The sequence below is a fragment of the Rhyacophila brunnea genome, unplaced genomic scaffold (assembly GCF_057557595.1).
Source record: "Rhyacophila brunnea isolate RB1 unplaced genomic scaffold, BYU_Rbru_1.0 scaffold_22, whole genome shotgun sequence".
Classification (NCBI taxonomy): domain Eukaryota; kingdom Metazoa; phylum Arthropoda; class Insecta; order Trichoptera; family Rhyacophilidae; genus Rhyacophila; species Rhyacophila brunnea.
Genome location: NW_028232882.1, coordinates 929,272 through 945,709, shown reverse-complemented (window position 1 = coordinate 945,709; position 16,438 = coordinate 929,272). Strand labels below are relative to the sequence as shown.

Sequence of the window (16,438 nt, the reverse complement as noted above, 5' to 3'; positions counted from 1 at the left end):
GAATCTGAGTATAGTTATAGTAGCAAAGCAATAATAATTTTATCTCTGGTTGTCAAAGGTCGGCCCTATTATAATGCGAAGCTGTATGCGATCTATGATATAACAATGTGCAAACATTGAATAATCTCTTTAACATGATTTTTTCAAACTAAATTTAATCATTCGCCGATCGTTCTCCCGAGGAAAATAATATCACAGTATTATAATGCCATCGCCGCCTCCGCGAAAAGATTTGGGATACGTTGATAAAGTATGGTGCACGTATATTCTTTCAGTTTGCGCAGCTAGCATAGCCGAATTCGGTAAGATTTATGTAACTCAGATAATTTTACATGAAAGCTGGATGCATATTAAGCAGCGAAATAGTTGATGTCATTTCAGATTTGTCAATATTAGCATGAAATTCCCTAGGCTCGTTGACACTTCACTCCGCTGTCAGGCTTGCGCAGTCAACCGGTCTGTTAATGATACTCTACTCCGGTTTTGAATATTTTCGAAGTGACTCACCGACGATTCCGATAGTTATGTCGTTATGTCTCATCGTTTCCTTGAATTAATGTTCGATAAATTTTTAATAGATTCAAATTTTGATTTAATCTGTTTCTTACCCAATTCTCATTTTGTCATGTTTCAGCTACTTATCCCTTGGATTTGACTAAGACTCGACTGCAGATTCAAGGAGAGCTAGCGAAGAAAAATGGCAAAGCGGTAAAAAAACCTTCAGGCTTTGTTAAGCACTCAATTAATAAAATTATCCGTACCACACTGTATTAGTTTGCCTGCCATGGAGCAGAGGTAGCATGCTCACTTCCTGATCATCGGTTCGTGGGCTCAAATCCCACATTTGTCTCAGTTAAATTCACATCTTGTTTTCAATGTGTGTTTAGAGACAGGGCATGAATCTAATGGGTTAAACAAAAGTTAACAACCGGTGGGGAAGTGGAGCGTGCTCCGGAACTTTTTCTAAGACGTCTCATACAGTATCTGTGCCACAGACTTTTGAAACTCAACACCAATATTATACCCCGTTTACATGTGCATGGATTTAATGCTGGCAGTACATATTATCATGGCATAAGATTGCATGCATGGATCAAAAAAGTTTGGAAGCTTATGAATTTTCACGCGACAATTGGCCTGGGCGATATCTTCGCCTGCGCAATAGAACAATAGTGGCGTACTTCCCGGTAAAAAACGAACTACACCGCGCAGAGGCTCATTTTGAGGTCAACCAATTTTCACGATCTGTCAAATGGTACCATATAATGACAACAACGCATCTCACTTACGCTTGAAGAATGAGATTGGCGAGGCGTCAGCACTTTTATGCGTATACAGTTATTATCGCGATAGTTTAAAATACACACTATTGGTGCTAGTAAATCCATGCACGTGTAAGCATTATTACTTTAATTTTTTTCATGAACTTCGTAGGTAACCATCAAAGTTTTGAAAAATATGCGTAAGGAGAAGGGGGCTAATATCATGGCCCTGATAGTCATTCCCTCAATTTGTAAGGCACTGGCTTCTCATCCGGGGCTTCGGGTTTGCGTCCTGGAGAAGGTCACAATACATTTATGTAATTTTATCAAAGCCTGGATGTTTCTGTGATTGTTTCACCACTATTACTACACTACTGTCATTGGTTCTCATGACCTGTTATAGTGCTAAATTAACATAATCCACATCCTTACACAATTATTGTACAAATAGATGAAATCTTTCGGCATGTCGAATAATGATGACAATTATTGAGTAGATACTTAATCCAAAGTAATCATAGTTTTGTATCATTATTTTTGTGAAATATTTCGAATGTTTTTGTAATTTTATTACTATAATTCCGATCAAACAATTGAAAAAATACAACACAGCTGATGACCGTTTTTATGCCGAGTGTGGACTGTGGAATCCTACAAATCTCTGAAATGGATAATAGGCCTGTCAGACGGTAGAAAATGAACTATAGCTAGTATATAGATACTGGCTATAGTCTATCTATAGATAAAAAATATACGATTATGTATTTTCATTTCTTTGATATTTGGACTTAAACTTTTGATATGGCTTTAAAAAACTTTTGATAGGTACTAAAATTCATAAAAATATATTTTGAGTCTGGAAATTTATACATATGCAGTTAGCGTTATCACAGTTCATCGTAAGCTGTTTTATCGGAAATAGATGGCCGTGTATTAATGAAATTGTATTCATGTCTAAATAATACACCTAAAAATATGTAATAAAAACCGAAGGGAAGAAAATAGATCGGTACATAAATTAAAAATACAATCATTTTGTATATATTTATATAAAATTCTAATACTTAAGTGCTTGTAAGTATCAAGTTGTACCTATCAAATAATAATCACTGCTTTATCATCAGATGTTTGATCCAATAAATATCAAATTATTGTTCTTGTTGAATCTAATAAAATTGGACCATTACTGTCTGCAATGGTCCATGAACACCGTGTTAATTTTTGATCTCAATGCCATATGGCCATCTCTTTCTGGTACGACAGCTCACAATGATTTGTGATAAGGGGAAATATAATACATACAATTAAGTGTAACCATATATTATTATATAGTGAGTTATAAGTGTAGCATGGTATCAACGTGCATACTACTTGCTGTAAACAAACAAAACCACATATGAACCATTCAGTGGAATACCTATATTCGAATTATGCAAAAGCAAACCAAACAAGGTTTTTTATCACTTCTGAACATTTTTAAAAATGGTTCATTCGCTGCATTGGATTAATAGTGTGTGATTAAATACAGGGGTCGTATCGGGGCATGGCGGGCACTGCAGCTGGTATCATCCGCGAGGAAGGCTTCTTCAAGCTGTGGCAGGGAATTCCGCCGGCGTTGGCTCGTCACGTCGTCTACTCCGGCTGCCGAATCGTCTTCTACGAGAAACTGAGGAACGATGTCTTCAAGAAGAAGCCCGATGAGATTTTTCCCATTTGGAAGTCGGCTATCTGTGAGTAGACGGCACTAGTCCAGTCAGCCAATATTTATCTTCAGTTTTTCATAATCATTTCCATGCACAATCTCAATACAGTAGATCCTCGATATAACAGACAGAATATCCTGAGTATTGTTGAAAACATCTTGTTAATGTTATACATGTTTAAATCCAAGTGTCACCGCTTGTAAACAATGTTCTGCGCATGATAATCTAATAACAATTCTGGGGCTGAGAAGTAGAAGGCGGTAAGTCACAAAAGTGAAATTGTTCAGGGGAGCAGTTTTAAAAATTTGAAAGGTAAAAATATAACAAATGTAGTGAGACACAGAACACCAATTTTCACAACCAGTCAAATAGCACCATAAAATGACAACAAAGCGTCTCACTTATGCTTGAAGAATGAGATTGGCAAGACAGTCAGCATTATTACATGTAAACAATTATTATTGCGATAGTTTAATTTACACACTGTTGGTGCCAGTAAATCCATGTAGGTGCGTGTACAGGCGCTATAATAGTATAAATCAGTGGTGCACAATATATTTGGAAGAAGGGCCAATTTATCCATTTTCTAATTTTTTGCAGGCCGCATTGGGTAAAAATGTTGAAAAATAATGATATAATATTATACTAGACGAGACATACATTTTATTATATTAAAATTAATAGTTAGGTACATATTGGTGATGAACTACGCCGAGCGGCTTAAGCGTCGGCCTATAACGTCGTGGGTCCCAGATTCGAATCCTGGGTCTGGCAAGTACACATATTGTTTTTCAATTTGTGTTGAGTAGAGTATGGACCTAATAAGTTGAGCATGTGGCCAACATCCATTTCTCGTAAAAACAAAAATCTGTTAATACAAAAACCTCCACCCTGTGGAGGCCAATATCATGGCCGTACAGGCAGAAGTCACTAACTCCAAATACACAGCTCTGAGATAATCAATGTTTTGTGTTTTTGGTGTTCTTAAAATGATTATAAAATCTTTATTTTTTGAGTTCTTCTTTACTTTTATTTTTTTATATGTTCAATAATCTTAAATCGTGTATTATGCCAGTCAGGCAGCATTACTTTTTCTATATAATGACATTAAAATCTCAATGCTTGTACGCCCACGATATGATCATATCGTCACTGTTCTGGCAGAAGACATTAATTCGAAAAAATAACATATTGAGTTAGTATCAAAATGTTCCTTATTTCAAACTTTACCGTCTGGAAACCTTCTTAATAAATAAACAGTCTTAATTTTAAAGTCATCCTTTTTACGATTACTTAATAATCTCACATGATAGACCATTATTTCAAACTTTTTAACAACTTCAAAGTCAAACTACTCAAAACTAGTATTCTCCAGTTAGTGTGTTCTGCCAGAACAGAGACGATATTAGGATTGGATATGGTCGATATGATATGATGAAGTACTTGTTATTTTGTGCCGCGACAAATGCCATTTTGGGCCGCAGGCGGCCCACGGGCAGCAGTTTATGCATCACTGGTATAAATGATACTAAATTTAACAAATTTATGTTTTTAGGGAATAGCTATTTCTAGTATTATATCATTATCAATACTACCAGTATAGTCATTAAATTTAAACAGCCAACAATTATTTTTGTTGCAACGTAAATAATTTCTTAATTTGTTATATTGTAAATTGAATGAATTTATGACAAAAAAATTTATAACAATATGGCACGTTTTTCTTACATTATAGAACTTAATTTTTTCTCTTTCCATGATTCAGATAATTACAAACAAATTGTTTTGTGGTTAGCAATGCAATCTCATCATCATCATTATTTGGCAACCAATTAGTTTGGCCTCATTAGTTAACAGAATGTGGTAAGTTTTTGTTAGCGATGGCTAGATATCCTTGTAAAAGTACTTATATCGTGCAAAGAAATATAATATGCTATAAATCGACCATATAGATGTATAGTTTTTGAAGTTCGGTTGAGTTCAACTTGTTTCGGTTAGATACGAGTGTGTCTGCGTGAAATTGTTCAATTGTAAAGAATTACTTAGAATATTAATCGCACATTATTCTGATATCATATTATCTAATTCAATGTTTGAATAATAATCGTGACTGCTGACATCCGACTCCGAGTGTATTATTGGATATCCGTTTGTTATTCACATACACTTCTCAAAAACCAATTTTTACATTAAACAATTTGAAATGGTTTATAATATAACAATTTTTATCTCGACTAACACTTTCCATCGAAAACCTAGTGTGGAGAGAATTATTCTCTACCACAATTTAATATGTCACTTTCTTTTAAGTTTGCCTGTAGTTTCTTTAATAAGAATACCTTTTCGGTTGTTGTGAAATTATTCATGAATAATGTGATATATTGTTCCTTTGAAAAAATCACAGATTTTTTCGCTTGCGGTATACTGATGCGAAACATGGTTTGAATATCACTGTTGTAAACAAGCTCAACAATGTCACAATAAAAGCAATTGTAAATGTATGCAAAAAATAAAAGTTAATGAGTTTTCATACATATTTTTTCATTCTTCAATATTCAGGCCAGCGCTCGAAATGGAAAAGTTCACGAACCGGAGCGCTCGACAATTTTCTGAAGATATTACATAGTTATCAAATTTTATGTGTACTTCATAAAAATAAATGTGTCACATTTTCTATTACATGGCCTATCTAGCTCAGACGGTCAAAATATTTTTTCCACGAGACGGAGCGATAATTTTATCGATGTCACGAACCGGAACGGCGCTCCGGTGCGTTCCAGTCCATTTCGAGCCCTGATTCAGGTGCAATGTTTTTATTGTTTCCTGAAAATTTTGGGTTTTTGGAGTTACGAGTAATGACGATTAGGGTGATGATAAGGATGATTGCAGGCGGGGTGACGGCAGGGAGCATCAGTCAGTGGCTGGCATCTCCTGCGGACTTGGTGAAAGTGCATGTACAGATGGAGGGGCGCCGGCGTCTCCTCGGTGAGCCCGCCAGGGTGCGCGGTGCCTGGGACGCTTTCTTGCAAGTCCTGCGTTCTGGGGGAGTGAGGGGCCTCTGGAAAGGTTAGTTTATTTTACCCCTATTGGGCCCCCTCCCATTAAAGAACAATAATTAAATCGCTTCGATCACTAGGATAGTACAACACCCTTTACACATGTTATATTTTGAGCAGGATCCGTTCCAAATATGCAGAGAGCCGCTTTGGTGAATCTTGGTGACTTGACCACGTATGACGTGGCGAAGCAACACATTGCAGCGCACACTGGACTCCCGGACAGGTGGCCGCTCCACTCTCTGGCCAGTTTCGCCGCGGGATTCATGGCCGCTGCCCTGGGAACACCTGCTGACGTTGTGAAGACAAGAATCATGAATCAACCCACCGATGCAAAGGGAACGTAAGTCCACAGTCTGCATATACCTAGGGATTGCAATACCGGTATTTCAAAACTGGTATCCCAATATTTTTAGTTACCGAAATAGCAGTTTTTAAAATCATAAAATACCAGTGTATTCGGTATTTAGAAAGCGGAAACAAAATGTATTGACAAACATAAAAGGTTTAACAGAACTGAATTTTTTGTCGGGTTTACTTCCAGTGTCCTTTGTCATTCTTGGTGTCATACGATGACACGTGCCGATTTGCGAAATACACTTGCATTATAGGTAGGTAGGTACTTACCTAATTTTTAATGTATCCAAATGTTTTCGCCTCTCGGTCGCATGTTGTAGGAGTTGTCAGGTGTATTTTTAGATGTATCTGAAATCGCGGTTAACTAGTATTTGCTTGTATAATCATTAGGGACCTCCGCTGCCTGCGGCCTGTGGCTAATATTTCATGATAGAATAATAATTATACTCTATATGTAATGGAATCGCCTGTGCCTAATTTCATATAATATGTTTATGTACTAAGTAACTAAGAAGTTAATAAAAAAAAATGGAGAAATAATATAATTTTGTTGACAAAAAAGTGAGGAACATTGTGTTTGGTTTTATTACAGAATAAAAGTAAAGAAATTGTCAGATATAAAATAGCAATAAATTAATAAAAATATTAGGTTAAAAAACATTATTTCTAGATACTTCTGTTTTTTCCATATATTTCACAAATACCGGTATTCAACAGTAAATACAGAAATACCGGTATTGGTGTTTTCATTCGGTATTGCAATCCCTACATATACCGCTCTTATTATACCTTTCATGTCAAGTGTTGTGCTGACGTGTTGTCCTCTTTTCTTCCATCTATGCTTCTGAGATCTGTGGAGCATATAGACACCACACGGCTGCTCCAAGAATTCCTATTACTCACCAGCAGTGGAGGCCGGTGGTTACCAAAATTGCTTTCATAGGGGGTGCACTAAAAACTTTCTTACCTTATTTAAAAAGAAGATCAATTCGGCCTTGTTTCTGCTTGGAACTGATTGTAAAAGTTTTTTCTCAATGCTTAACACAGATAGAGTACACTTAAGTCTGTCCTGGTTCATGGTATTTCTTAAAAACGATTTAATTATTTTAAGGGTTGAAAAACACCTTTCACTTTCCACAGATGTCATCGGAATTGTACAAATGGTTTTTAAAAGTTTAGTACATTGGGAAAATGATGTCATTAAATTATTATTATAAAACAATTGTAAAATAGCTATAGCTATCTGCGTTTTTTAAATCGTCCCTATTGTAAATAACTGATAATTCGTGTTTCAGTTTAAATTTATCCAAAAAGTCATATGATTCCAGGGTCATTTTAAAATCATTCTCAGGAAAATTAACCCTGTATCCTTCAAAATGTTCACAATAAAAAAGTTTCGCCGCTAGCAAATGTTTATTATATTCAAGCCTATTTTTAATTTGCAGTAATATTAAATCGCACATATCTTTACACATTTCTATATTGTTCAATTTTATTCTTTTACTGGGAGGCTCGGATAAACTTTCAAGGGAACTTTTAACATTGTTAAGGGGGTACATGCTCGTCGAAGGTCAAAATTGAGTTTTTATTGTATTTTCAAACCATGATCCTGGATACTCCTTAAACGTTGTAGATAATCTATTTATATAATTTTGAAGCCTTATTATCCTTTATAGTTATTTTAAACATTTGATGACTGCATAAAGTATTTTTGTTACATAAAATCAATGACATATTAAATGGACGACTCACTTCATACCCGGCGCGCACGAGAAATTGTGCATGAAAGTCATTCACAGATGTATAGGTAGATGTCACGTGACCATTGACGTATCCGTTTCCATTATGCGATACAAGCTTCGAGAATTTATAGTAATATAACCTTTATTGTAATAGCGTATTAGTGTCATGACTCATTGCGTTAGAAACAGATTCTCGGTTACTTACGACTTCTCGGAGATTAGACGCCAGTGAGCTCAGCGAATCACAGGCGACTGACTGTCCAATGGTTCCTGTCATTCAATTGCATTGAATAAACATTCATCAATATCTTAAAATGGCATTTTATAAATAATAAATAATACTAACACATGCAAAGTGATATCCCATCTTTCTTGGAGTGTTTAGTAGATTTTTTTACAATTTTTAACTAAGCACATTGGCATTTTGTAACACAATAATAACGGTGGAGTCGAAACCTGACAGTCAGAAATTTTGTATGGGCAGACCCAGCGGTGTCGCCAGACCGCTTGCAAGCAGAATGTTCATTTGAGCGTAGGATACCGATATTAAAATATGAATTTCGCCATCCGGCAGACCCGACACAAAGTGAGTGTCATTTTATTTTCTAGATGCTTCGTCCATATTAATGTCATTGCATAAAATAGTATTCTTTTAAACCTCTCGCTCTAATGTTTCAGAATATAGTCATATTTCGGTACATAACTGTGCAGTGGTGTTAAGATTTTTTACGTTTATTAATTTTTAAACGCAACCGCAGTTTGTCAATTTATGGCTACGGCCGTATGTTGTAGCTTAACCACTGGGGAATGACAAAAAAAAAGGCGTATTTCAAAAAAACACTACCTTATTCTTAGGTCAATAATTATTATAAAGCAATCATTATTCATAAGATGTTTATCACACTTGAATGGTCAAAGACATAGTTTATAATAAGTATCTTTAGAATCATCTTCAAATGTGTTAATATTGCCGATTTTTTGAATAATAAAATGCCTAATTCTTGTCAAATTTGGGATCACAGAGATTATCAATATAATTTTTTATCGTGAATATTTTACAAAAATTATCTCGTAATAAATTATACTAATGGTTTCATAAATGTGTTTAAAAATTAATAAACGTAAAAAATCTTAACACCACTGCACAGTTATGTACCGAAATATGACTTATTCTAAAACATTGGAGCGAGAGGTTTAAAAGAATACTATTTATGTAACAAAAATACTTTATGCAGTCATCAAATGTTTAAAATAACTATAAAGGATAATAAGGCTTCAAAATTATATAAATAGATTATCTACAACGTTTAAGGAGTGTCCAGGATCATGGTTTGAAAATGCAATAAAAACTCAATTTTGACCTACGACGAGCACGTGGGCCGTTAACAGACACTTCAAAATCACAAATAAAACGTTTCATCAATACCGAGTCTATGTTTCGAGATTGCAATTGTTTAAATAAAATGTCACAATGAGGCATTATCCGCCGAAAAAATGATAGCCAAAACATGAAATGTTCATCTGTGAGATATCGCAGAAGCATATCTGCTTGATTTATTGTATTGCTATCATTTTCACTGTTTAATATTGCTTCCATACACTCCTTAAGTGGTTCGTAAAATATGTAAACGGTGTCAACAGTTTTAATGTTAAAATTCCACCTCGTTTGTGGGGCTTTCGAATTTCGTGAACTGGTCGGCGTCCTAGAAAGCAATAAAATCCTGGATTTTTATGACATGTTTATGAGTTTCACGTATCGGGTTGATCTGTTATTACCCAATGTAATATGAACGGCAAACTAAGATCGATATTAGTGCGTTACCACGAGCGCACGATTTCGGTGACTGTTCACTGAGTACATGCTTTTGGTATAAATTTACATGTATTAAATTGCGATAAACGAGTGATGACTTATGAATAGCATTGTTGCACATTGAGTGATGTTTAGGAAAAAGCAGTGCAGCGCACATGCATAGTGTTAGAGGAGCCGCCGCTGCTCACCAGTCTTCTTGCTTGCTGGTCGAATCATTTTCTAAAGAAGAAAAGGGTGTCAGAATGATTGCGGATGCCGCTATACTGGCACCTTACATTAGGTTTGTTTACGGACCTGTAGGGTTTAATTTAAAGGCATTAATTACACACAAAGCAGCGTATCGGGGTGTAACTATAAATTTTATATATAAATTTGGTACGTTTTAATATGTATAAATTTTGCAAGTGGCGCGGTGAATCATCGAAAATACAACGTAATCAAATATTGCAGAGCACACTGGTCAGGGCACACACGGCGCCTTAGCTGTCTCATATTTCAACGCATACAGAGATCAGTGCGAGCGTCTTTTGACTTCGTACCACGATAAACTGGCGCCGGGCATTCTTTTAATAACAATAAATTAATATTTTTATTGCTTTGTTATGAATGGCGCTGATAATAATAATTATTTACTCCATATTACATAGGTGAAGGGTAATGCGCGGGTGGAAGGAGTGTCATTTCCGTTGTATTCACGCTTCATGGGCCCACTTCCTAGTGAGCGCCCCGATCCGCCGCTTTTGGTGGGCTTTGTCCCAAAGGGTCAATGCCAATAACGGTATCCAATTGGTTTGAAGAAAAGGGAAACCAAGGTGATATTGTCATATGCATAATTATACGCTTAAATATCTACTTTTTTGTACAATTTTATTTAAACATAGTCTCAAGTTTTCAATTATAAAAAATATTATACCAACACCAGTACCGTAATAATAAAACGTTTTTGTCTCAATGTAGGAGCCCGTAGTGTAAAAAGATTTTTTTTACAGTGCCCGGTTAGTGGAATAGTTGAACCACCACACAGTTTTTTTAAATGCACATTAAATAGTAGAGGACAATGTTAGGTATTTAAAAAGTTTGTTGTTTTTCAAGATGGTATGGCGTAAAATATAGATCTGTAATCGACAGTCAAGCAGACAGATGGAAAAAAGTGAACTCATATTCAGAAGAGCAATATGCTGTTTTAAAATATTGTTATCCTTTGAATGAAATAGCTATCGAAGCATACAAAGCGCCTTGAATTAAGCTGAGGCGCTAACTTTAAAAACCTCTGTTTTATAGCCTTACCTTATTTTTTATATACTTATCTTGGATACGGACGCCATAACGGTCATTTGGGGAACCACGAACCCCTCACACTTTCAGCTATAAATCTACGTCTCCGACCTCCGCTATAGTCCATATCACTGCATACAGCGATATAAAATGGTAGCCAAGATATTATGGTTTTAGTATAGTCAACAATATTAATTTATAGATGTATTGTTTTTTTTTTATACTTACATCTGATCTTAAGGAGATCATAATTTGAGAATCTACAAAGTGGTGGTTGTATTTACAGATTTATTTTTTCAAGAAATGAATGTTAGTGACTTGCTCAACTGATTAGGTTTATACTCTGGATCCATACACACATTGAAAAAACAAGATGTGAATTTGCACAGACCTTGGACCCACGACTTTACAAACCGACGCGGTAACCGCTTGACTTGAATATGTTAAAATGTTTCCATTTTGATCTTCATAGGTTATGGGTTTCAAAACTGCAGCTGGGTAAAAATCTTATTTTCACACAACATGTGTTTGTATCGATGGCATGGGCCTAATAGTTGAAGTGAATGTCTAATTAATAAAAAGTGCAATAAACCTCCATACCGTGTAGGTCTATAATAAAATATATTCTCTGTAATGGATCGGGAAGCAAATGTATCCGAAGGGAGTGCTAATTCTATTATCAGTTTCTTTTTATTCATTCCAGAGGACTATACTACAAATCTTCTTGGGACTGTTTACGTAAAACTGTATCTGGAGAAGGATTCTTGGCTCTGTACAAAGGCTTCTTGCCTGTGTGGATTCGCATGGCACCCTGGTCTCTCACCTTCTGGCTCAGCTTCGAACAGTTTCGTCATCTACTCACTCCCGACGACCATTCGGATTAACTTTTTCAACTGTAATCATTTGAAGCGAAACCATTGATGTGTTGCTCGACTCGAGGGTGTTAAATGTACGTGCGTTTACGCGTAACAATACAATTTTCCTAATTTATCTCTCATTGTCTTAATAGTCAAATATAGACGAAGACGTTTGTCAACGAAGAGAACACGTCATCTGTGATTTGACGCAATTAATATCTAAAACCATTTTACTCAAATCGAAACCGTATTCATTGCATCTTTTCATCAGTCACCCGATTCAAGCATAATATCTTAATTGAGTATCGCATTCCAATATCCACAATGAACTCAGATATTGGCTAATCAATTTTGTGTATTGTTCTATGATTAGTTATGGTGTCCGGGTGATTTCGAAAACATAATTGTATTTAAATACAGATTGAACACTAACCTATTGATGAACATTCCCGGATGCCGAGACTAAATATAGCTACTCTACTCGGACATATATTTTTATTTGTTGTAAATTACTCTTGGAAAGTATTGATCTTCCAAAATATTTTCGTGCTATGAGCGAATGAAGCCTCGTTCAGACTGACATACATCTGCCTGGAAACAATATTATCATTGTATAAAAACTAATTACAAACGTGCATATTTTTTGTAATCCGCTGCTGATGGAAAACATGCGAAAATGTTGCAAGTGTGGCCGGATTTTTTTTACTACATTACGGTCTTATGAAATATTGTTTTGATATAAGCGTGTACATGATATTCACTGTCCAAACTACATTTAATTTGATGTGCACATGTGTAGCGCTCAAAGTTTACAAACAAATGTATTACTTGTTGGCTGTTGGTATCATATATTATGTCAGTCTGTACTGGACTTGAGATGTAGAGATAAACAATTATGATTCTGTTTGTTTCAAAGTCGGTAACCTCCATATTCTGCCATTTTGAAATAATCGCAAAAAATCGTCAAAACACTTTTAGGACTGCATTTTATTATAGATAATTTTCTTTTTTCTTTTTGCAAACATATTATGTACATAGTTAACAATTAGAAAAAGTGTATAGCGAAATAAAATGTCATTAATAAAATTCATGTTTATAGTTTAGTCGTTGAATATAAAAAATGGCAGCTGATGAATATAAATGACTGCAATAAATACACGGCTTAATTCTATTTAACTAACAAACGGACATCGATTTGATATTTTATACGATGAAAATTAAGAAAAATATCAAAAAAAGTGAAATTGGAGGTTACCGACTTTGAAACTAATAGCTTATTCTATAGATACCTATTATATTTTAATTCTCAACTATTATGATGTGAAATTTAAATATTTTTTTCCTTAGAAATAGATGACAAATAGTTTTAAAATTTTTATTATATATTATGTATGTAGTCAACGATTATTTATTTATATCCAGCCTTTACAGGCAAGTGCTATTTTTTTTCTCATTATACAAAATTGTTATTTTACAAAAAAATGATATATATAAATTATGTTATTTCCGCAAAAGCCTATAGCATATATTTGAAATTTTTTGCAATTGAAAATTTTCTCCTCGTAACCAGATTCGAAATTGTTTTTTTCGAAACGACCAGTTGAGAATTTTGTTTTTAGTCGCATTTCCCACGTTTTTCTTAACTTCAAGACTATAGTATTTTTGACATACTATATATTTTTTTATATTGTACGTCTTACGATGACCAAAATTGTAGTACAAATGCTATTATAAATTATAGTACATTGGCAACAGTGCCCACAAGCAATTTTATTAATGAATAAAAAATTATTTGATTTTATTATAGGTACTATTCTATAATAGTTCTTTATTTAAATCTGCCTTTTGTTATTAGATATTATTTTGTTCTAGACTTTAGTGACTGCTGACACTGCTGACCACACTACTTTACTTTTGTTTATAACTGAATTAATACGCCATTTGGTGGGAATCATAGTATCTAATGATAAAATACCTAACATTTTTCCTCATGGCCCTCACAAGGGGGGGCTGACAGGGCTCCAGCCTAGGGGCCCGGTCTCAGGAAGGGCCCGGTGTGACGAGTCGACCGATAAGTGAGATAAACACAGACCACAAATCTGCTCTAATAGTAAACAAATGTCGCTATTTTAGTTCAATAATTATTAATAATTAAAATATTTGATTGTACGATGCAATTTTTAACTATGTGCCGATACTCGACAACTCCATAATTCAAATGGATGTACATATAAAAAATTGCTAAAAATACACCTTAATTTTACCGCGTACACCATGGAAAACGCTACTGTAGCGCGTCACACTGCCTTTCCCTTAGCGATAAGTAGGGGGGCCCGCCAAACATCCTAGCCTGGGGGCCCGCTTCAGGATGTGGGGGCCTTGTTTTTCCTTTTTAGTTTATTTAACATGTTTGTAATGCCAGTTTGTTTTCAATAGCTTATATATTTATTTTTTATTGTTATTGTCCTGTTTTAATATAGTAATCCATTAACTGCTGATTCTACTGTAACGTTAATGGATTACTATTTTAACGTAGGACTTCTAATGTTATACTCTCATAATAAACAGTCATTATAATTTCTTCACAATAATATTCCAATACATTATAATATCATTGTATTAAGTAAATATGCATAATGCGTCAACAGCTACTTAATTTTTAAATAAGTGTCATTGAATTACACCAATTAATTCATACATTAACAATAATTAGTTGTGTTATTAAGTCATAAATCATTAACACCATATCTTAGTCAATTTAAATGTTAGTTTTTAAATATAATAGAAATCTAATGCCAACTGTTAACCATTTGAAACTTTTTATTAATATTTTTCTAGTTGATTATAATTAATATTATTGTGTAGTTTAATTAGTCATTTTATTTTCAATTATTATTAACAACAAAACACAAATCAGGAGGTAATTTTCAAAAGTAGTCAATTCCAAAAATTTTTTTTCTAGTACTCGCCAAATTCAACATCTAATCACTTAAAAACCTACTAAATATGAGACTCATCTTCAATTACCATCAAATCCGTTTTGACCAATCACGTCATCGCAAAGACAGCTGTAATTTTGCTTAGATGCCATGCATTATGAATGTGATGAAACAGACTACGTGTTTGTTTTGTTGCTAGTAAACACCAGTGTCGAAGAGTGGAGATAGGCTATTATGATCGGCCATAAATAGTGCAAACTAAACTTTGTTAGTCATGCGTATTTTTTTTCACTGAAATATGATACAATTTACAGATCATGTTGGTTAGTTTTTAAAATTCAATTACACCCGCAAAAACCAAGCCATAATAGAGAATAGTCAGAAAATGCTCGTCTATCTATAAAATATCTAAAATTATGCAATTAAATCATACATAACTTTAAATATTTTATATATAGAATAATATTTTGTATCTATTATAGTTAGGGAGGACTTAATAAACCAACAATATGTGTAATAATATGTATTCTTAATCCGACGAAAACAAATGAAAAAGAGTGCACAATTTTGTTGTATCGCCCAAAATATACCAAAACTATTATAGTTTGGTTTAGGCGGGGTTGAATTGATTTTTAAAAACTAACCAACACCAGTAAATTGTAGTCTTAGTTCAATAAAAACAAATGCAAATGATTAAGAAAGTGTAATGTGCACTATTTATGGCGGATCCTAACAGCCTACCTCCACCCTTCGCTACTGGTAAACACAAACCTTACCTCTTGGAATGGTATTAAATGACATTCAGAACAATCTATGTTTAGGGACACTTCTATTCCTATAGAAAAGATTTGTCAAACTCTCTACAGCATTAGGCACATAATACTAATGTAGTTGTGTTCTTACAGTCTAGACTCTAGACTCTAGATAATATTGTACATAATACTGTCACCAAAGAGTATATTATTTTAAATATCCTGTCTCTGAATTATTGGTATTATCAATAATCATTCCAAAATGTTACACTTATAATTTTATGTATAACTTTTAGTATTATGAAAAATATTGTGTAATACTCAATCAATTTGTCAAATGTTATCACACATTAATTTTGTCGCCACAAGACAGTGTGCCCCATTATTACAGAAACGCAGTACCCGACATTAAAAAAACTTAACGGAGCATTCTTACTTTGAATTTTCTTACTATTTGCGTATAATTTGATACTAAACATGAAAAAAGGAGACAGCATTCTAAGTGTGCGTAAGGGCCGCACTCTGCGTAGGGATGTCACTTTTCGCATTCCCCAAATTTGCAGGCCTATTCTAACATATCACCATCAAAATAGAGCTAATTGTGATAAATATATCACTTTACATATTCTGGCGATTAATTATGTAAAAAAGTTAACCGTCTGAACTGTCAAAGGGTGATATC

General features: G+C 34.3%; 1 protein-coding gene across 1 annotated transcript; it reads left to right on the top strand.

The window, feature by feature from the left end:
* The first annotated feature begins 51 nt into the window (after nucleotides 1–51).
* On the top strand, nucleotides 52–13,019 carry Ucp4A (Uncoupling protein 4A). Its single transcript, XM_085949596.1, has 6 exons — nucleotides 52–302; nucleotides 635–708; nucleotides 2,791–2,992; nucleotides 5,855–6,031; nucleotides 6,142–6,364; nucleotides 11,912–13,019. Exons 1-6 carry the CDS (start codon nucleotides 206–208, stop codon nucleotides 12,090–12,092), a joined length of 954 nt encoding a protein of 317 aa, XP_085805722.1. The 5' UTR covers nucleotides 52–205; the 3' UTR covers nucleotides 12,093–13,019.
* Nucleotides 13,020–16,438: the final 3,419 nt, after the last annotated feature.